Source organism: Sciurus vulgaris (genome assembly GCF_902686455.1).
Source record: "Sciurus vulgaris genome assembly, chromosome: 3".
NCBI classification, from domain to species: domain Eukaryota; kingdom Metazoa; phylum Chordata; class Mammalia; order Rodentia; family Sciuridae; genus Sciurus; species Sciurus vulgaris.
The window spans coordinates 99,284,211-99,308,041 of NC_136463.1; the positions used below are offsets into that span (position 1 = coordinate 99,284,211).

General features: G+C 35.9%; 1 protein-coding gene across 15 annotated transcripts in view; it reads right to left on the bottom strand.

Annotated features, from left to right (window-relative positions):
* Nucleotides 1-23,831, bottom strand: part of GTDC1 (glycosyltransferase like domain containing 1) — a 536,746-nt gene that overhangs the window by 304,355 nt on the left and 208,560 nt on the right. For 3 of the 15 annotated variants that reach the window (XM_079135663.1, XM_079135661.1, XM_079135662.1), the window contains 2 exons: nucleotides 20,759-20,925; nucleotides 17,063-17,236 (listed from right to left, as the gene is read on the bottom strand). The exons of the other annotated variants lie outside the window; for them this stretch is intronic. In XM_079135663.1, the coding sequence (XP_078991789.1) occupies nucleotides 17,063-17,223 (161 nt within the window). In that variant the 5' untranslated portion in view covers nucleotides 17,224-17,236; nucleotides 20,759-20,925. The remainder of the gene's footprint in view (nucleotides 1-17,062; nucleotides 17,237-20,758; nucleotides 20,926-23,831) is intronic. 15 annotated transcript variants of the gene reach the window in all.

Below are 23,831 nucleotides of genomic sequence, written 5' to 3' on the forward strand. Positions count from 1 at the left end.
TACTTCAGATAGAGCACTAATCTCCAGAATCTATAAAGAACTCAAAAAACTCTACTCCAAGAATTCAAATAATCCAGTCAACAAATGGGCTAAGGAAATGAATAGACACTTCACAGAAGAAGATCTACAAGCAATCAACAAACATATGGAAAAATGTTCAACATCTCTAGTAATAAGAGAAATGCAAATCAAAACTACACTAAGATTCCATCTCACCCCGATTAGAATGGCGATTATCAAGAATACAAGCAACAATAGGTTTTGGAGAGGATGTGGGAGAAAGGTACACTCATACATTGCTGGTGGGGCTGCAAATTAGTGCAGCCACTCTGAAAGCAGTGTGAAGATTCCTTAGAAAACTTGGAATGGAACCACCATTTGACCCAGCTATCCCACTCCTCAGCCTATACCCAAAGGACTTAAAATCTGCATACTACAGAGATACAGCCACATCAATGTTCATAGCTGCTCAATTCACAATAGCCAGACTGTGGAACCAACCTAGATGCCCTTCAATTGATGAGTGGATAAAGAAACTGTGGTATATATATACAATGGAATATTACTCAGCACGAATGATAAAAATCCATTTGCCTGCAAATGGATGAAATTGGAGAATATCATGCTAAGTGAGATAGGCCGATCTCAAAAAGCCAAAGGACGAATGATATCGCTGATAAGTGGAGGATGACACATAATGGGGGGGAGGGAAGGGTTAGAGTTAGGGTTAGGGAGGGGGGTATGGGAAGGAAGTACTGTATAGAGGGTAAAGAGGGGTGGGAGGCGTGGGGAAGGGAAAAAATAACAGAATGAATCAAACAACATTGCTCTATGTAAATTTATGATTACACAAATGGTATGCCTTTACGCCATGTACAAACAGAGAAACAACATGTATCCCATTTGTTTACAATAAAAAAAAAAAAAAAAGAACCTAATTAAAATTCTCAAACTGAAAAACACAATATCTGAAATTTAAAATTCACCTAGACAGGCTGAAAATAAATTGATGACAATAAATGTTCTATGTTGATATAAGTTAGAGAGAGAATATGAAATTTTACAACACTGAAACATCAAAATGATAACTTATTTCCCTTGTGAAGTCTCACCGGTTAATACATTGTATTTCCTAACAATGAAACAAGTTCTTATGTCTATGAAATATCACGTCAGAGAACATAAATGTTTTTTGACTTTTATTGGAAAGACTACTTCAACTTTTTTCTTCCTCTTAAGTATCAATATAGATGGTTGTTTGTATTTCACAATTGCCTTACTCTGAGGATTTAGTAAAGATTAAATATTAAAGTATTCTCTACACCTAAAAAAAAAAAAAATTTGAAGGTAAGTTTTGCTGGGTATAAGATTCTTGGTTGGCATCCATTTTCTTCAGGGCTTGAAAAATGTTGTTCCAGGCCCTTCTAGCTTTTAGGGTCTGGATTGAAAAATCTGCTGATATCTGTATTGGTTTCCCCCTGAATGTAATTTGGTTCTTTTCTCTCACAGCCTTTAAAATTCTGTCTTTATTTGTATGTTAGGCATTTTCATTATAATGTGCCTTGGTGTGGGTCTGTTGTAATTTTGTGTATTTGGAGTCCTATAAGCCTCTTGAACTTGATTTTCCATTTCATTCTTCAGATTTGGGAAATTTTCTGATATTATTTCATTGAATAGGTTGTTCATTCCTTTGGCTTGTTTCTCTAGGCCTTCCTCAATCCCAATAATTCTTAAATTTGGCCTTTTCATGATATCCCATAGTTCTTGTAGATTCTGTTCATGATTTTTACCATCTTCTCTGTTTGTTCAACTTTGTTTTCAAGGTTCATATTTTGTCTTCAATGTCTGAGGTTCTGTCTTCCAGGTGTTCTATCCTATTGGATATGCTTTCTATGGAGTTCTTAATTTGGTTTATTGTTTCCTTCATGTCAAGGATTTCTGTTTGGTTTTTTTTCAATATCTCTAACTCTTTATTGAAATGATCTTTTGCTTCCTGTATTTGCTCTTTTAACTGTCGACTGGTGCGATCATTCAATGCTTGCATTTGCTCTTTCATCTCATCGTTTGCTTCTCTGATCATTTTAATTATGTACATTCTGAACTCCTTTTCTGTCATTTCTTCTGCCATGCTGTCATTGGGTTTTATTGATGTAACATCTAGATTTGTTTGCAGCATTTTCTTTCCTTGTTTTCTCATATTGTTCAGGTATCAGTGGACCGCTGAGATATTGCAGATTTCCTCTATTGACTTACAATGTCCCTGAAGATTTCTATATATATCCCCCTTAGCCTTCAGTAGGCTGAAGTCTTGGAGGAAGTTGATAATGCGGTGTTCCACAAGGAAGCTGCTTCTCTAGGAGTGGTGGCCTTCAGATGGGGTATAATCCCTGCTAGTGGGCAGAGGTGCCTCCACTTGTTGACCAATGGTCATCCAAAGGGGACCTAGGCTGCGGGCTGAGGCAAGGCCTGTTTGGGCCTGAGTCCTGGTTTTACCGTCCTTGTGGGGAAACCTCACCCAGGGAAGACTCACCCGGTGGGGAGGTCTCGCTGGTCAGTTCCCTTCTAGAGGTTCCCCTCAATTTACAGCTACCGCCTGGGCTGGGCTGCCTTCCTCTGCAAAGTTCCCAGGGGCCCGGCCCTACCTCCTGGGCCTGGGAGCCTCACCCTTCGCAGATGAATCTCCTTAGGCTGCCCCTCCTCAGAGAATCTGCCCGCAGGCCTGGAACCTTCGCTCCGCCCTAAGCCTGTCTCTGTGCGGCTCTTCCACCAGAAGCCTCCTAGATCCTGGGACCCTGCTCTGCACCTAATCGCCTGGCTATGCGGCCCCTCCTCTGAGCAGCCACCTGGGGCCCCGAACAATCGCTCTGAGTCCCAGAGACCCGCCACAGGCCTCTTCCTCCAGACAGCCGCCCAGTATTCCGGTGCGGTCACTAGGAGTCCAAGAAACTCACTTCGTGCCTCCTCCTCCCACCAACCACCCGTAGCCCTGGGCAATCAATCACTCCGAGTCGAAGTGAACCTCCCCGTTCCTCCTCCTTTCCAGATAACCCCCCGGGTGTTCAGGAGCGGTCGCTCTGAGTGGCTCTGAATCCACGTGACCCGCTGCACGGGTCCTCTGGGCAACCGCCCGGAGCTCTGGTGCGGCCACTCAAGACCAAGCGACCCACCACGCTTCTCCTCCAGGCAGCCCCCTGTGTTCAGGAGCTGTCACTTTAAGTCCAAACAACTCACCACTCGCCTTCTCCTCTGAGCAGCTAATGCAGTCACTGCGAGTCCAAACGACCCCCGCGCTCCTCCTCCTCCTCCTCCTCCTCCTCCTCCTCCTCCTCCTCCTCCTCCTCCGGGCAGGCCCCGGTGTTCAGAAGTGGTCCGAGTCCAAACAGCTCGCCACGCAGTCCCTCCTCTGGCAACCGCCTGTAGCTCTGGTGTAGTCACCCCGAATCCAAGCGGCCACGCTCCTCCTCCTCCTCCTCGTCCTCGTCCTCAGGGCAGGCCCCGGTGTTCAGAAGCAGTCGTTCTGAGTCCAAACAGCTCGCCGTGCAGCTTCTCCTCTGGCAACCGCCTGTAGCTCTGGTGCAGTCACTCCGAATACAAGTGGCCACGTTCCTCCTCCTCCTCAGGGCAGGCCCCGGTGTTCTGAGTCCACACAGCTCTCCTCGCCACTCCTCCCCTGGGCAGCCGCCGGAGCCGCAGTGGTTGCCCCAAGTCCCCCATGTTATTTGAATTTCCCATTGCCTACATCCAAGGGTCACACAACTGAGGATCATGTGCCGTGGGTCACATAATGGTAGTTAAGAGCCTCTCTCAGTCATGCAGTCTTCCCCAACCGCAGGTTTCCTTTCTGAGTTAGTCCTGTCCTTCCTTCCTCATCTTCTCCTTGTACATAATGGTCTGGAATGCCAGGAAATAAGCAGAAAGTCATGAGAGAAACAAGTCAGGCATTCAGACTTGGCCTCCAGAGGAAAATACACTTGAGACATGCATTAAAAGGTGAGCAAAATTTCTAGTCATGTGTATGTAGAAGGCAAAGATTAGGAAAGGAGTAGTGTATGCATGTCTGTTCATACTAGAAAGGCAAATATCTGGAAACTATATAACCACATTCTATTGAATTAAGCAACTATTTAGCACATAAATATATATGCATAGCTCATATATGATTATAAATGTATAAGACACATACATAGGACTGGGGTTGTGGCTCAGTGGTAGAGCACTCCCTTAGCACATATGAGGCACTGGGTTCGATTGTCAGCACCACATAAAAAATAAATAAAACAAAGAGTGTCCTTCTACAGCTAAAAAAATTTTTGTGGAAGAATCTATCTAGGTGATAAGGATAAAAACATAAACTACATTTGACAACCTGCTCTTTATCTTTGCAATCTGAAACATAAATAAATGGCTAAAATCATGTGAAAGCAAACCTTTCATATTCCAAATTCTTAAATACTTCCAAATGTGTTTAATTACCAAATTTATATATACTGATATATTACTCATTTTAGGGTGATGTCATTTCATTACAAATGAATTTTATGATAAACTGCTTCTTTACTAAGTCCCCAAATTTAAATACACTCAGATGGGACATTCTATTAACTTCTTTGTATAACAACTCCTTGTCTTGAAAAACACTTTCAAAGAAATGTTAGTATTTTCCCACTCCATAGGAATCAGTAACAAGGCGAGATTCTCCCAAGAATATTCCAACAGTCCTTGAAAAACTAAGACTGTGACAAAACCTGAGCATCTGGCAACTCTGCCACCATGAAGTATCCATATGGAAGAGACCAAAATGTGTCAAAGTACCCAAAACGATTTTGGATAGTGTAGAAGATAGAATAATAATTCAGTATCGTCAACACTTTCAACAGCAGGTATTGAGTATGCTACCTGCTTCTATAATGTGCCAGAATGTAACATAAGTGTGTGAGACTCTGTGTGTATGTGTGTGAGAGAGAGAAATGAAGAGAGTATCAGTATACATGAGGCTACAAATTATTTTTGTAGAGAAATATTCCTTAGGTAGTTCTCTTTGCAGAGACAGCAGAACTCTGTAAGAACACGTTTACAGATATACAGAAAAAATGAAGCAAATGAAACCTTATATTTAAGATAAATATAGCAGCACATATATTACCTTAGAGTCAATGAAAAAATTGCATTAACTTAACATTACGGTTGAAATTGTATGTGCGAAAAAGTCAAAAAATCCAAAATTATGGTTCCCTCAGCAACTATAACCATGTCCTCATGCATATGAGTATTTTGCATTATTGTAATGATGATACATTTCAGCCTTAATATCAGTTTATGCAATGTGACTGAATTAGGATTCTTCTGGGAACTATAACTTTAAATTTCTGGACTTTCGTGAATGTAAAATCTTAACTATAAAATTACGTTAATATAGGGTGGGGTTTTGCATTTTACTTTCTGGCATTGAAGAAAAAAGCAATAAAAAGTGAATGGTTGATGACATTAAAGTAGCAAAAGATTGGTTGATTTCCAATAATAAAAAAAGGATTTGATAGAGAGTTTAATTCCTTAAAATAGGGACATAATACAAACAAAAAGAAATGTCCTTCCAAAGAGTACTCAAAGAATAGGTAAGATGCCCTTTTAGGAATGAGTAAATCTACTTTTGTATAAAATTTTAGTTTCTGATTAGAAGATAATTTCATTCAACTGTATTTTAACATGGATAAAAATAAAAATGCCTGAAATATTCTCTCCACACGTATTCCTGCATCTTATCAAGGAAAAAAGTGTTAAAATGATGCCCATATTTTCAATAGAGAGGAACTGGTTGGGAGTCACTTTTCCTACTTGCACAAGAACCATGGCAGGACATAAACTGCAAAATAAAATTACATTACTGTCAGCAACCATTTTTTCATTCCAGGGCTGAGGCTGATTCAAATATGATTCAGAAATGGAAAGAAAAAGAAACGCAATGATCAAGTGAAGCTCAAGAAAGAGATAAACACATTTGTGCAAGATCTTGAGGTGTTACAGAAGCACGGAGTAGTTGAACAACTAAGAACAGGGAGATAATGGATTCTCAAGAGAAAAGTCACAACCACACTTGTTTGGGGGAAAATTATAAATACTTTTGTGGAAGTGATATTTTCGAAGGGCTTCACAAAATGAGGATTTCTTCAAAAAAAGGAAAATATTACAGACAGAAGAATCTGTGGAAAGATCTATAAGTAAAAGTTTCCAACGCTTCGTAAGAACAATGAGTTTGGCAGAAGGGTAAAAGGTTCATGGAGGAGTTATCGGAAAGGAAAAGTTGCAAATGAATATTAAGTATACATTGCAGAGGATCTTCAATGCAAGGCTGACAAGTCCTAACTGCAACATAGAGGCAGGGGGAGGGGGTTAGTGAATTCAGGCTATATATATTTTAGGAGAAAGAAACAAAAATGAAAAATATTTTTAAAAAATTAAAATCCATAACAGCAAGATATAAGACATATTTTAAAAAGATGGAAGAATAGTTATGAGATTATAATAATAATCCTGACAAATGAAATGAAAGCCTGAAGAAATGTGACAATAAATCTTAAAAAAAGAAAAGGAACTTCAAGGTGCTTTCAAGATTTTTGAAATGCAATGAATATTAGAAAGATCATGCCATCATTAAACACAGAAAATCAAGGTTGTGGTCTCATGTAAGGAAAATGAATGATTAGCAAATCCTAAATTTAGAGTATCAGGAGCTACAGAAACAAGCATTCCTTATCAAAATAATAATAATAATAACATTAGAAATATGGTCCAGAAGACACTGCTTATAACAATGAAAACAATACTATTTCTTATACTTACCTAAATTGCAAGCTGGTTACTTTTACAATCTCTTTTTATCCTTCTAGGGTTGATACCAACATTAACTGTACAAATTAGAAAACTGAAGCTCAGAAAGGATGACTTCTCAAAACTCTCAAAACTTATATGGGAACTAAGTGGCAAAGTGAGACTGAAGATATGGATTTTGGCACATTTGGTACAGAAATCATCCTGAAGTTAAGGAAAAGATTATCAATAAAATAGAGGAAAACATGAGATGTGTGCAGAACCACAGCAAAAACCTAAGACTATAGAGCAGACTGTTCAATAGCCCAACAGATGACTAGCTTGTAAAGTGTTACAGAGTGAGGTACTCAACAGGTATTCTATACACTTCTGTCACATAAGCAGCAAAAGAGGAGATAGTACTAAACAGGATCACCCTATTTGTGATGGACAGATGGAATAGTGTCTCGAACTGTTTTTTTTTTGTTTTTTTTTTTTTTTTTTTTTAACTCCAGTGTTCTCAAAAGAATTCTTAGATAAAATTCTGACATGCAAAATGCATAAAAATACCCTTGAGGAAAGCAGGAACTGATGGTCTGGAACTTTACCTAATTCAACCTCTTTTTCCTTCCTTTGATAATCTTTTCTTTGTACATATAGGGTAATTCCTGAGAGAACTCCATGCAACCCAGAGAAGATGACAGATATCCTCTAAGTTAGTGCTACGTAATTTGGATTTCTTAAGTGGAAGGACAAGGTAAAATTTGGCTGAACACAAGCTAAAATGAAGCACCAATATGTCTAAACTGGACTCTTGCTGTTCTCCTCATTGCCATATTTTTCTAGTAGCTTTACTTTGCTCTTGGATTTCTCTATGCCAACAGCTTTCCTTGATTAAAATCCATATCATCAGATCACTTGCACACGACCATTGTATGGAATGGAAACAGCACATTTAATTGAGTCAATTGTCCGTGACTGTCTTGGTTCAGTACCCTGCTGCAAAACCTCCCCATTTGTTGCATCCTGTAAGTAACTGGCCATGCCATGTTACTTCACATATAAGTCAGAAAAATGATCACATAATGTCAGGAGGTTAAAATTCACTAAGTGAATGCCCAAATTTGGTATCAGATGAAAGTAGTTTTGTGTTCTAATCCTTTCACAGATCTGGCCAGTATTTACATAAAAACAAGCATTTCCTCTACTTATGTATCTACATATGGGTAGAGAGGAAAGAAACTGGACATCTTGGAGTTTAAAAGATGAATGGCCAAGCCCTTTTTAATAACAAACTCAGCAACATTGTTCCATTTTTTATATAAATTGTAAACAAAAAATCCAATCCAACTGCATAGTAAAAACACTAATCATTTAAAAAAAAAAAAAAAAAACTCAACTAAGTAATAAAAACAGTAACCATTGTAAGATTTTATTATGGCAATACCTTTGCAAAGAAAATCAAAAAGGCTGATTCTTGGATAATTTAGTCAAGGAGTAAGTTATGAACATTCACCAACAAGTAGAATAAATGAGGAATCTCAAAGGCAGTTCACCACAGACTATTTATGCAACTCCAATTTTAACACAGTGTGTATTGATGCACTCTTCTATTTCATGTGCTGTAGTTGTGTTAAACCCAGATAAAAATGCACTACAACTAAAGTCTTCACAGCACAAAGAAAGCTGGACATGACACCAAGAGTTGCTTCTTTTGCTTTAAGTGATAAATAGTTCAGTTGTAAAAGGAACCTGAATATAGCTAACAAAACTCACTAAGTGAATTTAAAAGAAAGTAGCTTCATGTAATATCAGGCTGGTGGCACAAACCTATAATTCCAGCTACTCAGGAAGTTGAGAAAAGAAGATCGAAAGTTCAAGGCCAGCCTCAGCAACTTAGAGAAAACCTATCTCAAATTAAAGATGAAAAAAGAGCTGAGGACTGTAAAGCACCCCTGGGTTCAGTCCCTTGTACCATAAAACTTTTTAAAATAAAATAAATGAAAACAACTAAACACAGGAGAATTTTTATTTTGCTCTCCATTTTACACAGTAATTTCCTTCAGGAGATACCATGCTCACATTGTTCTGGGTAGATTCAGGCCTCTGCAAAAGAGGTCAATAAGGAAAGAGAAGAGATAAGAAGACACCTCATCCCAGGGTAAGGAAGCAAAAGCAGATATAGTACCTGCCATTAGAGGAAACATTGGGTCAATAAAGGAACTAGGTCCAAAGAGTCTAACTTGGTCCAAGACATTGGTTGAAGTAAATGAATAAATCAAAAAAACAAAAAGATTTCAAGATAAAGTCTCATTCAGAATTCAGGAGGTGGCTCCAGAATATCTTGGACAGTTATCAAACACTAATCTTGACTGGCAATATGCAGAGTAGAGAATTGACGGGAAGTAAGAAAAGGTACCAAAGGCCCAGGAGGGTTCAACAAAGGTGAAACAGAAAAGTTGGGGGAGGGGGGGAAGAGGGGGAGAGGAAGAAGGGGAATGGGGGGAGGAGGAAACACATGGCCAAGCCAGCTTAAACCACCAATTAAAAGGTGAAGAGACATAAAGGAAAACACAGCAAAATGAGGCAATTGGGCTGATCCCCACAATTGGCAACTTGAAGGATTTGAGGGGAGAATGGCCAGGTGAAAGAATCCAAGCTGTGCAAATAAATCCAAAGGTCTCATAAAGGCAACTCCAAATCGCATCAATCAGTAAGTCTGGATCAAAGCTAAAGATGTATCTTGCTGACTCAGGTGAGAATGGTTCAGGTACTGTGCAAGCCTGAGCCTGCAGGTAGGGGGCATCAGTGGGCTTGATGATGCTCAGCTGAGGAAAGCTCATGGCGCAGAAACAAGATGTGGGTGAAGGGCAAGAAGTAAATAGAATAACATAAAAATGTTATGAATTATAAGTGTTCTTGGTATAGACTACAAAGCAAACTCGGAATATGAAAATGTGAGTTTATCCAAAAGACAAATTAATATTCTATTTGTTTTTACAAAAAAACAATATTTAAAGTAAATTGAAAACTTCTTAAAGCACAAAATTATAAATATACTATTATTACAATAATGTAAAACTAGATACATAGCAAAAGACTATAAGGAAGTAAAACTATAGGTTATAACTGCTGCTGGGTTTATGGATTCTCATATTTTATTTCTAAATGTTCTATCATGTAATTATACTACTTTTATAATTAAAAAATGAAAAGTATTAACAGTAAAACTTTAATAGCAAGCATGCTTATTGCCTTGTGAATTATTCGAATTAAAATAATTCCTACTTACATATATTTCTTGGGTAAAGAACAATGTATTTATATGCTGTTACACATCAAAGTTTTTACAAAATCTTCCAGTCAGCAATCCCTACACCTAATTTGTCCTTCAGTATAAGGTACAATTAACTTAGAGAATTTTATTTTTTTAATTCCATTAATTTTCCAAATAGGTAGAAATATGTCCTACTATCACCTATATGCAGCAGTAGGGGAAAATTAAATCAAAAGAATCATTGTGTGGGGTGTGGTACGGAACATCTGTAATCACAATTACTTGGGAGACTGAGGCAGAAGAATTGCACATTCATTAGAGGCCAGCCTGAGCAACTTACTGAAGCCCTATCTCAAAATAAAAAATAAAAGGGGCTGTAGATGTTAGAGCACCACTGGACTGTGGAGGCACACTGCCTGGGTCTATCGCAAACTGTGAGAAGGTCCACTGCTCAGGTTTATCTTGGATTGTGAAGGCACTATGTAAATCTATCATGAACTCTGAAGGTACTGCCCAAAACTATCCTGGACTATAAAGGCACACTGCCCAAGTCTGTCATGAATTGTGAAGGCAGACTGCCTACGTCCACCAAGGGCCCTGAGGGCACATACTCAGTTCTGCCATGGATGCTTATGAGAGACCACCTAGAGTTTACCACTGACTCTGAAGACTGAACAAGTGTTTTAACAACTACTAGTTGCATAATTTGGGGCAAGTTCCTTGCCTATTCTCTGTCTTCAAATCTTCATATGATAAATGCAGCTAATAACAGTAGTCCCAGCGTGTGCTACAAGGATATATACTGATTAAACTAGTGCTTAGCAAATTGTAAACATTATATAACATTTTAAGACTACTTACCATTATTAATCAATTCTGTTTTTGCAAGGAAATTCCAATTAAATGATAAACCAAAGTTCAAAATACTGCAGTATCTATGAGTTTCTTTATTCAACATTCTAGTTTTTACTCTAGTATTATTTTTATTGTAAGATGTCACCAAAATAATTATTAGAAAACTTTTGTACACATGCACAGCATTCGACTCAATTACTCCAATTCTTCAGGAGATAACCATTTTCCAGAAACACTGCAGTTAAATATGTCCTACACTCTAGAATTTATAGAAAGTTTTGTCAGTCTTCTTTCCAAACACAGAATGTGATGATTCAATTTGGTTAACATTTGGATTGACAGCAATTTAAAACTCATCTGGCAATAATACTTCTCCCTAGGTCAACTGTGCCTGACTTGAGTAAGAAGTGAAAAAAAAAAAAAAAATAGTTATTTTTTGCCAAAATCATAATATGGGGTCTGGGGATACAGCTCAGTTGGTAGAGGGCTTGCCTCACATGCACAAGGCCTTGGGTTCAACCCCTAGCACCACATATACATATACACACAGAAAAATCATTATATGGACTGCCTTTGAAGCCTCTTGCATGGAATACAGTGTTCTGTATATACCAGCTCCAAGTCTAAGAACTTCAAGTAAACAGTCTATCATTTCATTTTAAATGATATTTTCACACACTATTTTGGTGCTAGGGCTAAATACATGATATTTTTAAAAGATTTTGATTGGTTCATACTTCACTTTTTTTTAAGTATTTTCAAAGTTAAGCAAAAGTAGAGTTAATTTCTAATTTTGCTTCTTAGGTTGAGTTTGTTTAGTATGTAGCATAACCAAATAGTTGAACCTAATTTCTATACTAAGGATGATGTCCTCTAAAGTTTCAGGGCCACTTACATGCTGATGGCTCCTAGATCAGGATTTCAAACTTTAGATCCCACCAACCTTCAGAAATTCAAATGTCTGTTGAAAATCTTTCACTTGTCTAAAATGTAACTATCATCCTATTCAATAAACATGCTCTTCCACTGTATTTATTGCTGCAGTTGAAGGCACAACCATTCACCAAATCAGAAACCTGACTCATCTCCTTTTACTCACTCTTCCTATATGTCCATAAATAACCTATTAATGAATCCTATTTTACATTCTGAATATTACTCAAAACTGTCCTTTCAATATCAACCTTCTTCATAAACTTTTACATAATGATGCCACACACTAAGTAATCTTACTCTCACACTGTCTTCCAACAAGTTCACTCTGAACCTTGGTGTAAGAGTCATGTTTTTAGAAAGCAAATATGGTCAGGTTCTCCCCTATATAAAATGCAAGTCTCTTAAATTATTATGTAAAATATCAATGTGCACTGGTCACCTTGCTCTATAAGCTCATTTCCTGACCCATCTAGATTAAAGCATAATAAAATGACTGTGGTTCCCTGCACACACTAGGGTGCCTTCGACCTCCAGGCCATTACTATCTAATTTACACAGTATGCCACTCTCTAATGTCTCATGCTCCCTTTCTCAAAAAAACACACCAACTTCTTCAAGTCATTTAATAAGCAATTGTCATCATTTCTCAAAAAAAACTTTCCAGAGCCTTCTATTAACATATTAGTTGGATTACATACTCCACTGGAGTGGTACTCTTTGTATTATTTACTCAGAATATGAACATTTTGCTACCAGTTTTCAACTAATCAATGAAGATCTTAAAGGCACAACTTTTCTTATTCTCTCACCTTTGTATTCAGTTTCTAGCTGTTAATATTATGTTGAGCAAATGCCTCTGTGTGTGTGTGTGTGTGTGTGTATGTGTGTGTGTGTGTGTGTGTGTGTGAAATGTGTTAGTTAAACTCTGGTCATCACACTGCCATATATCAACTGTTGATATGAATAAAAGTAGAAATCATACAATAAATATACTGCAGTTTTGTGACAGTATTTCCTTAACAAACAGAACAGGAAACCTATGATTTTCCTATTTACTATACCATTTATTCATGCTAAAGTCAAGTTGCTGATTTCGGTCATCTATTCCAACAGTGATTCTAACATTCATTAGGCTCCACATGTTTTTTAGTTTTTGTAATCATAACCAAATTCTCCACCCTTTCCTTCACCCTATAGCTTATGCTTCAAAGAAGACTTTTCACCACTACAAACAAGCACACATTTGTGCCTCTATCTTTGCATAAAACAACAATCCATCCTAAACTCCTGGAAAACATATGCTCCCCAAAAGCTTCAAGTTCTCTATCCCGGGCACCATGAATCATTCTGTCAAGGTTTTACTTTCAAAATGTTTGCATACATCACTGGCATAGCATTTCCTTTGCACTGAATTTGTCCTCCCAGTCTATGTAATAAGCTCTCACTCTTTTCATGCAAAATGCCTGTGACATAGATGTTCAGTAAGTATTAATTTAATATTCTGTCAATCATTTCATTCCTATTCCCACCCATTAGAATCACTGAAAAAAGATTTGTCTTTAGCCATACAATCTCTTCTTTAAACAACTATTCCCAATGAAAACCCACTCAGTCACCCCTTATGGTTTCATGACTTGTCTACCAGTGTAGAGCTGCAGCATCCATGTCATTTGAACTCTAGTTCTTTATTTCCATTAGCCCATCAGAAATACCTATTTGGATATAAAATTACTCCTTTAAACCCAGTATACAAACATTTTTAGATTAATTCATTGCTTTCTTCCCAACATTCCTTGTCCTTCTCAACTTTACCATTTCTGCAAAGAGTATAGTATTATGCTAGATCCCTGGAGTTGCTCTGAAGGTACATGTGATTATCCCCTTACGATTAACTCCTGCTACAAGGTATCACTTTCTGTGCTCATTTTTATTATAAATAAAGCTGCTAACTTTTGCCTTTTCTCCCACATTCCAACACTGGTTTTTATCAGCTGAGGCCATAAAGACTGAGTATCTTCTTAAATGAATTGCCTTGTCTTCCAACTCCTTTCTAAAATCATGTTAATATTACCAATTGCACTATGCCTAACTCAGTTTGCCAAACTCTTTGAAAAACTACCTGGTTCAAAACAAATTATGAACAGGAGGAGATCAATTTAGGTTATTTTAAAGCAAAACACTGGGTGATTCTAAACCTCACTATCTTCCAAATGAGGACTAACTTAATGGGTAGAAATTCTGGGTTTCTTAGATTTCGGTCTATTTACTTCATCACTTAAACTGATGAAGTTAAATACTCTGAAGAGTTTTGGACCTGACAACAGATCCTTCTGCAGTTCAAACATATAAGCCAGATTCCTTACTTTGATAACATAACACTAACTTTGTCAACTACAGATTTGGGAGCTATAGCATGTGGGTGTCCTTTCTGTCAACACAGAATGTTAACTCCGACAAATACTTACGACCTGAAGCTTATTTTCTCTGGTACATACTAAAATATTTATTGATGAAATGATACGATATACAAAATTTCCTTCAAAATAATCCAGTGAGGGAGGGATATAGGAAGGGAGCAGGATACAGATGAAACAAGATGGGTCATGAGTCAATGACTGTTGAAAGAGAGTAATGGGTATATAAAGATTTATGAAATTTCTATACTTACATTTATGTTTAAATTTTTCACAATGAATATTAAGGTATTTTAAATCAAATATTGTAAAATATTATCAGTATTTACTGTGGATAATGGCACCATGGTTGATTGCTTTAGTCTATATGTCTAAATAATCTTTTACATTTTGTAAAATGGGCAAAAATTACTTTATGGAAGTTATAAAATGTTAAATATATCAAAAACCTATCTGCTCTATATTTCTTAAGAGTCTTCCTACTCATATTTTTAAATGGATATGTTATTCATTTATTAAAATCATTGAAACTTTATCATTTACTAGGTGAAAACCAAGATATGTACATACACTATTTTACTCTAGTCCTCATTAGAACTATTTTAATGAGAAATATTATTAGCCTAGTCTCACTTTTTATATGAGTTCGGGTTATATAAAGCAAATTACCATTTGAAAATAATTCAAATAACACTCTGGGCTAAGACCTTGCTTATGAATGTTATCTTGGCCACATATTTCTTAACCTTCTTCTATTTAGCTAGATTCCTTTAAGGTAATATGGTTCAAATTAATAAACTATTCAATTGCCACAGGTGTATTAAACAAATTATGTTATAGCAGCATATCAGATATAAATGAATTTTAAAACATTATTTATTTGGAAATTTACAGCAGTAACAAGATAAGCTATACCACCTACTCACTTAAAGATGTACCTTTGCTATTTCTAAACGACTTAAAAACTTATTTCAAAAAATAAACCCTATATTTTAAAAATTCAGATTTATAACTGTGTTCCCATTAATAATAGGTATAAGTATGACAACAAGAGTTTACGAAAGTTGAAATATTCCCATCACACATAAGAAAACTATGCTTATACATATTTATACACACACATACAGTAGTCCTCTGTATCCATTGGTTCCCCATTCAGGGATTCAACCAACTACAGATCCAAAGTATCTGAGAAGAGCAGTATGTCTGTACTGAGCATACACTGCCTTTTTTCTTGTCATAACTGCTTAACTAATGCCATGTAACCACTATCTGCCCAGTCTTTATATTGTATTAAGTATTATGAGGAATTTAGAGATGAGTTTAAGTATATGGAAAGATGTGCATATGTTAATATAAATACTATGCCACTTTACATAAGGAACTTGAGTATCTGCAGATTTTGATATCCCTGGAGTGTAGGTTTTGGAACCAAACCCTCAAATATATGAAGATAGGACTAATGGACACACACACATGAAAAAACATAAGTTTACACACATACACCTGAAAAACGATTGTGATCCTGATTCCATTTAGCTTTATAGTTTTCAAAAAGGCAAATAAATCATGAAATGTTACTAAGAAATTACCTATAATGACAGGAAGTTTTAACATTAAACAGAAATTAGAATCAACATTATAGAGGCTAAATTTAATCCAGTCTGTGACCATGACAAGGTGATTGCCAGCCAGTCTCTACTTCTTTGGGCTTCTGTTTCCTACAATGCACAAGTAAGGATTGGGCAAAGTGGTCTAACTTGAATTTTATGACTCATTAACTTGATTTGGTATGGGCAGATTTTTCATCAATGAAATACTAACTAGTAAGACACTCACATAAATTACCATTAGGGGTGCAGATGAGGACTACTGACCCTACAGCAAAACCTGGGTGAACTCAGTAAATCTAGAACATAGTGGCTAATGCTGACCTTCTGCACAGCATCTAAGGATATTAAATCATTTCCTGCCTTCATTGCAGAGATGGGGGAGAAACAGCTGTCTCCAAACTCCTTCTAAGGATGCAGTTACAAAACAGCAGTATGCCCAGCTAGTGTGAGTCCCACTGAAGAAAACTTTCTATTCACATGGGAGAAATATTCCTGATGGTAGTAAAAATAGTTTTGCTAGGTTTTAATCAAAAGTGAAAAAGAATTCCAGAACATTCCCTTAGAGCCACATCATCCATTGCTAATTCAGGGTGGGCCCACTAACAAGGGTAATAAAAAATGTCCTTAGTAACTGAGAAAGAGAAATGGCAATTAAGTATATACACAATATGGAAGGTTTAACTCTTTATAAAGATAATACAAATAATAAAAATGAAGAAAAAGATTAGAAAAAAATAACTTTGGAAATTAAAGTCATCCAAGAAATGAGGTTTAATATTACTTTTTTAAAGGGTTATTATTATGCATATAAACCAGTGGACCTACAGCTGGATGCAAAAGTTGAGAAATATGCTTGACAATGACTTCTGTAACAAATAACAAAGAAACAAGACAGTAAGTCTTAAAAGCCAAAGCTGCCTATTTTGAGAAATAAATAAGAGTAAAGAAAGGAAGAACTCAATATCTAAACTAACCACTCAGTGATTCACTAGACACACAATTATTTAAAGTCTTTGTAACACACAGTATGCTGAGAAACAACTCAACTCTCTATTAACCATGCTTATGCCAAAATGTTAAAATTGGCAGGAAAAACACTGATTTCTACACATTTGAGAAGTAATTTATGATACAATATTGAAAACAGAGTCAAATACACTGACCTGCTCACATCAGGAAATCTGATGGGAAAGTAAATAACTTGGCACTTGGGTCTGATGATGCTTTCCAGATCCTTGGGTCTGTGATCAGGAATCAGCTTCATAAATTTTCCAATAGAAGTGAGAAATGACTCCATATTAAAAACTGAGTTGAAAACCACCATATCAGCCACTAGGCTATAAAGGAAAACAATGCAAATGATGAACTCAGATTCATTCAGAGTGATTTTTAGAAGCCTAAAACCTCTGTGTATTAATTATCGTTTACACTGCACTTCAGGATTGCAAGAACACTTCGCTTCCCATCACTATCTCTCAAAATGTCTCTACTAGATAAGTGAGTTTCATTGTGTTGTACCGGGAAGATGGGTTGATGGCAAGAGGAAAAACAACAGGAAATTAATGATTCAATGGAATCACATGGGATTTCACACCAAAACAAGCTTCCCCATAATGCCAGGAACTTTCCACATTAACCACAATATTTAGTTTAGAAAAAACTTTCTAATTGTAGCCCATCTGCCAAGATTGAGTTTCTCTGTCAGTGATATACATTGTTTTATACTGCAATACTGAGAACAGAATGTTTGCTGGACATCTTGCCACACATTCAAGGAGAACTGATGCTAGATAGAGAATTCATTCTAAATTGTGGTATTTTCAACACATTTTTGGTCAAAGTCTGTAAGTGTACTCTCTGCTTTAGCTTTTGCTTTAAGAAACTGTTATATTTTTCAAAGTTCTGAAATTACATGGGAAGGGCAATAATATCTCTATAATCAACTTATTTCACTATATTATATTTGGGGTCATCAGAGAAGTTGAATGAATTAGTGGAAATGGATCCAGAAATCCATATCATTGGTCCTACTCATTACATAAAGGAATGCATTATAAATGAACCTATATCATAACTTTTAGAATTAAACAAAACAAATATAATTTGGTTGTTGCTTTTGACAAAACAGACTGTGCTCCTCCTTAATATTTTGCAAAAACAAAAATAATATAAAATATTTTTTATAAGAAATGTGACGGAGGGTAGGAGGAAGGAAAGAGAAGTACTTGGGACTGAAATAGAGCAAATTATATTCCTTGTCTCTATGATTTTGTAAAGGATGAATCCTACAATTACCTATAACTATAATGCACTAATAAAACATTAAAAAAGAAAAGCTGAAAAAAATAAAAAGGCATGAAAGAAAATTTTGTGTGATAAAGCATGTCAGCAATTTCCAGATTGCCTGTAATATTTATTTGAACACCAATGAACAAAATGATAATCACGGACGAGCTGGATAGAACCTGAATGTAGTAGATCTTTTTAAAAAATCACTCTTTTGATTTTTGAAAATGACCTCTTTCATTTAACCAATGATTCAGTGTCACTGAATCTCAATGAAATGCATCCAAACACTTCCATGAAAGAATATATATAAAGATACAGCAATTTTATTTCACCTTAATGAAGATCAATAATGCTGAAAGAAAACATCAAAGCCCATAGGACTGTTAAACATAAAATAAGCAGAGCTTATAGCAGGGATAGGAATGCCTTAGTAAATACTGTTTTTTATCATACTTACTAAGATAGCCAGATTTATTATTTTAATACCCAGTAGAAGGAAAAAAAACCAATGAGCAAAATCTTAACTGGGACCCACATGCCTCCCCTTCAAAATTCCTTTTGCATAAAAGTTTTTTTTTTTTTTTAAGTTCCTAGCTAGTGCAAATGTGGGAGAACAGGAATGACTGCAACATGGATAAACAAAAGAAAGTCATAGAAGTGCTGACATAACCTAAGCAATAAGGAAACCAATTAATACACCAAAAGCTGAAGGATGTTTTACAGCTAGCCTGTTTCATCATATGTCCATATGTAATAGCGACCCACAGGTCATAATATACAGTTACGACATGTTCATAAGTCAGGGGTTTAGTGAAACCTCTGTTTAAGGTGAGTGCTTATGTCAGTCATCTTAAAGTCCTTAACTGCCACAGTCAAGGAAGAAATCTGACAGTGCCAACAAAAGCAGAAGTCAGCAAGAAAACTAAAGAACATTTGAGAAAGCGGGAGTCATACTTTTGAAGAGAATAAGAACAAGTGCTTTTTGACACTCTTATTTTTCCTCTGGACAACCGTGAGCCATTTTTTTCCCATTAAGAAGCCAAATGATGATGAAGTTCTATCTTCTTTCCAGCTTGTCTATCAGTTTACCCTCTTGAGAAGAGAAATGCTGAAAAATTGTGTGCAAGCTTTTACAGACTCATTTCCCTGAGAGTAAAACCCAATTTCTTATGAAAGAGGGGAGGAGAGTGAGGGTGAAACTTGTTTTAGACATCTATTCCCGAAGGGAAAGCTAAAACCCAACCACTTATATCTCTTAAAAATTTAGGTAGGTTAAGTTAAAGATGCAAAACTGTTTACAAAATATTCTTTTTGGTGCATTTGCTTCCTGATATGAATGGGTGTAACTTCCATTAACTTTAAAGCCACCCATAAAAGGAAAAAGAGACTTAATTTTTTCCCCAGTGTTTTCTCAGGGGTAATAAACACACAATATCTGAAGAAAGAATGATGCTAATTCAAGAAATCATAGGAATATTACAAATGTTTTCCATACTTATAAAGCACAAAATGATTTATTTTCATTTTTAAAACATATTTCCCTTTGTTTCAATATAAAATAAAGTATTTTAATTTTATTATGAAATTTTAAAACAGTTGCTTTTTTATGAGACATTTGACGTGAAGCAGTTCCACTCTATTTTGATAGCACTGCTACTTCACAATTGAAGCAGCTTGTAAAAATGATTGCAGGAAAACATTTACGAAATGCTCAAAACACAGAATTATTACCATACAGTTGTTTCTATGTCAACTAGACAATGGAACTGACTTATGAGTTGAAGGTCTGCTTAAACACATCATCAATCCTAACTGCTAATAACTGTTAATAAAGGTGAGTAAAACGTACCAATCCCTGCCAACCAAGTCCATTGATGCATGTAGTTATGTGACTAGGACACAAGCAAGGCCATTTTCTGAGTTGTTATTAACTTCTTTCATTAACTAAGCATCAGGAGATGTTACTTTGTTGAAGTAACAGTAGAAAAAGGACCCTCACCTTTGAAATGTCATGGTATTTTAAGGCTGTGTCATTTCAGAAGATTCAATGCAGGGGAAAAACACACAGATTCGTTTTCCCTTTTCCATAGTTTTCTGCCTTGAAAACAACCAAAATATAGGGGAGGCCACATCTCTCAATCTATTACATTTTAATTTTATTTCTCTGTAAATTTCTATTTTTATTATAGCTGAATACAGTGAAATTAGTTGGTAAATGTGAGTTCACAAACTGCCCTTTCTAAAAGTATGTTTTAAACAATAAATTATGGGATCAAGGGGTGACGGTCCCTGTCAACCTTTTGATTCTACTTTGAATGCTGGAAATCTACAGTTAGATAATTAGTTCAATATATAATTAGATTGTTACATTTATGTATTTATAAAAGAAGTAGCTGTGATCTTATATATACTAGAGAAGCACAAGTAATTGCTATTATGGAAGGAATATTCAAACATTTTGCACCATCCCTAAAGGTGTTATAAGTGTATAGTAGGTCTCCAGATTTAAAAGCTAACCACCCATAAAGAAAAGATGGCAAAGGGGTAAATATGATGCAACCTATACCTACCATGAAAGAATTTGGTTGTAACCATATTGAAATCCCTCTCTTGATGTTTCTTGACAGGATATACCAAATGGTTCTCATGGAAGTACAGAATCTTTTTCAATTTCCCCAAGGTCAGGCCGAAGGCAGTCAGTTCAGTCAGGTTAAGCACTGAACTTGCAAAGAGGATCCTAGGAAACAAAGAAATTAGGGTTTACTGTCCCAAGCATGCTTGAAGGGGTCATCTTTTGCCCTTCTCTCCTCTTTCCTCTTCCCATCCCAAGAAAAAACATATCCCCTCTAGGACACATCAATAGTTGAGCCCTAATACCATGTAGCCAGCATTCTAAGTTTTGATCTCTTAAAAGCAGTTGCTAAGAACTATAAAAGCCCTGAATCTCATTGGTCTTCTCAGCTCAGTTACTGAGAGATGCAAAAAAAAAAAAAAAAAAAAAAAAAAAAAAATCCTAGATGATTTATTGAAAACGGCAAGAAAAGCTCTATCGGAAGGACAAATGGAACAAAGATAAGGCTGACTGGGGAATACTTTGCTTGCCAGTTTCATTACACTTTACTTCTTTATGCAACCAACTACTGAACTCAATATATAAGCAGGAATGGTACATGTTCATGTTATGACATAAACCCTTTGATTTACACAGTAGACTTATCTAGTGTGGTCTTTTTCAATTGGCATTTTTTCTCACCCCTTTTCAGAGTATCCTATAATTCTTGTATTTTTTAAAATATTTATTTTTTTCTTCTTCATTACTAGACTACTAATGCACCAGATAACACTCAAAAAATTCCTTATATAAAGCACAGATAAGAGGTAAAGGAAAATTGATGCCTTGTTTTTAGATGTTACTGAAAGCATATCTCTATGCATGTTTATAAATAAAACAAGTGTATATTCACTCTTTCATTCCACAAGCATTTACTTAAATGTCTAGTAGGTGACATGGTTGAAACAAGAACAGAAAAGCTGAACAAGACAACTACCAGGATGGATGCTGACATACACAAAGTATCAGAGGAACAATCAGAAAGGAGCAATAATAGTCAGGGACAACCTAGCTACGCATCCCTAATGAGATACCTACCACAATGGATACAACAGAGGGAAAGAAAAACCATGCCTTAGCAGCTGGGGACATTTAGATGGCACAATTTTAACAGAAAGTCATCTTTAGAACATAATGTAGCATATCTGACCATTAGAGCTTGAATTCCCATTCTAAAAACGTTAGGTTCAAGAAAGTTAAGGGTTTGTTTTGTTTGTTTTTTTCTAGGATCACACTGGTAGAAAGTGGCAAAGCAGAGACTGCAGATCTTCTAAGCCTGAAGTGCTTTTCATTACACCACAACTCTGAATTGGTTGTGGACCACTTACATTGCAAATGCTTTTATCTGTACTTAATAAATAGAAAATATCATCCTTGTTATTACCATGATTACAAATACTATAAATCCTTGCTTGCTGACAAGCCAAATAGCTAACTTCAGGTGTTTATATGATCTGCAGCACTAGCCTTTCACACAAGAAGAATGATGACATAATAAGTGCATAATATCATAAATAGGAATTCAAGTGCCTTCTTCATGGCATACAAGAAGCACATAAGACCAAAAGCTAGCAATCCCTCTTTAAACCACTTTGCTGTACTAATGTTATGGTTTATTTCTTTGAAGTTAAAAAAAAAAAAATTATTACCAAGGAAGTGTATTTATTTTTTTAAACTGTTCATCTATATACAACTAAAGGAAGCAGTAAAATTATGGTCATAATTGTCCCTATTTCATTCAAAGATAGCCCTATCACCACCATCACCAAGTAGAAGCCTTTCTTAAAACTTACACCGAAATTCTGAAATATTTGGTTACCTACAAATCTGATCCTTATTGGAGAAAAACAATAAAATATTAATTTCAATCAATATAATTTTTCTTAAAGGGGAATGGATAGCCACTGTGGGTCTACTTATTGAATCATCTTCCTCCTCCTCTATTCTACCTCCCCCTCCCCCACTACATACACCACTGTAAGCAATGACTCCCATTTTTAATTATTAAATCCTCAATGTTTTCACACACAGAGCAGAAAAATACATTAAATGCCAGCCTCTATCTGACATTAATTACAAAGGAAAAAAGTGATAACCTCTTATAAGGAGAAATCTGGTAGACACCAGCTTAACCAAGTTATCAAACAATATGATCAATAATGGAATAAAGAGGAATCATGTATTCCAAGTATGATGCACTGAGATAGGTAAAAAATCATCAGTGAAATAGTCCTGTTGAAAATACCTGATCTGAATTTGGCAGTGAGGCAATATTCAGACAAATAGCTTGTGAAGAAATTGAGCTAGAGAACAGAAAATATCAATGTCATACAAGAAAAAAAAATCTAAATTAAAGGAAAATAAAGAGTCTCCAAATCAAAATTCAGTGTTTGATCCTTGCTTGGATACTGGAATGGGGGGAAAAAAAACGGAATGAAAGCCATCATCAGGACAACAGGGAAAATGTGAATACAGTCTGAAATTAAGATTTTAGATTGTAATCAATCTCAAATTTCTTAAATATAATGCTTTTATTGCAGTCATCTCAGAAGATTCATGTCAAATTATTTACATGTGAAGTGTCAAGATGTCTGCAACTAATTCTTACAACATTAGTAAAATTCTTCTGATAATAAACATTTATGTGTATACAACTACATAGAGAAAATGCAAAATGTACATTAGCAGTTGATTGATCTGAATGAATTGGGTATATGCAATTCATTGCCCTATTGCAAAATTCTTGGTGAGTTACACCTTTATAAAACTATAGACTTGATGGGAATATGAATTAAATAACACTTAAGTAGAAGGGAAAATTCTACATTCCATAAAGAACGAGTCCATTGCTTATGCATTTCTTGACATATCCAGTCATTAATATCATATGTCAAGATTGTCCTCAGAGTGGACCATCAATAGCAAATGTTTAACCAAGGCAAATCCTTCACTCCACTTTTTCTTCATGCCCCCTTCTCCTTTCCCTACTCACCAGCTGATCCATAATAAAGAACAAAGCCTTCCAAGAAAAC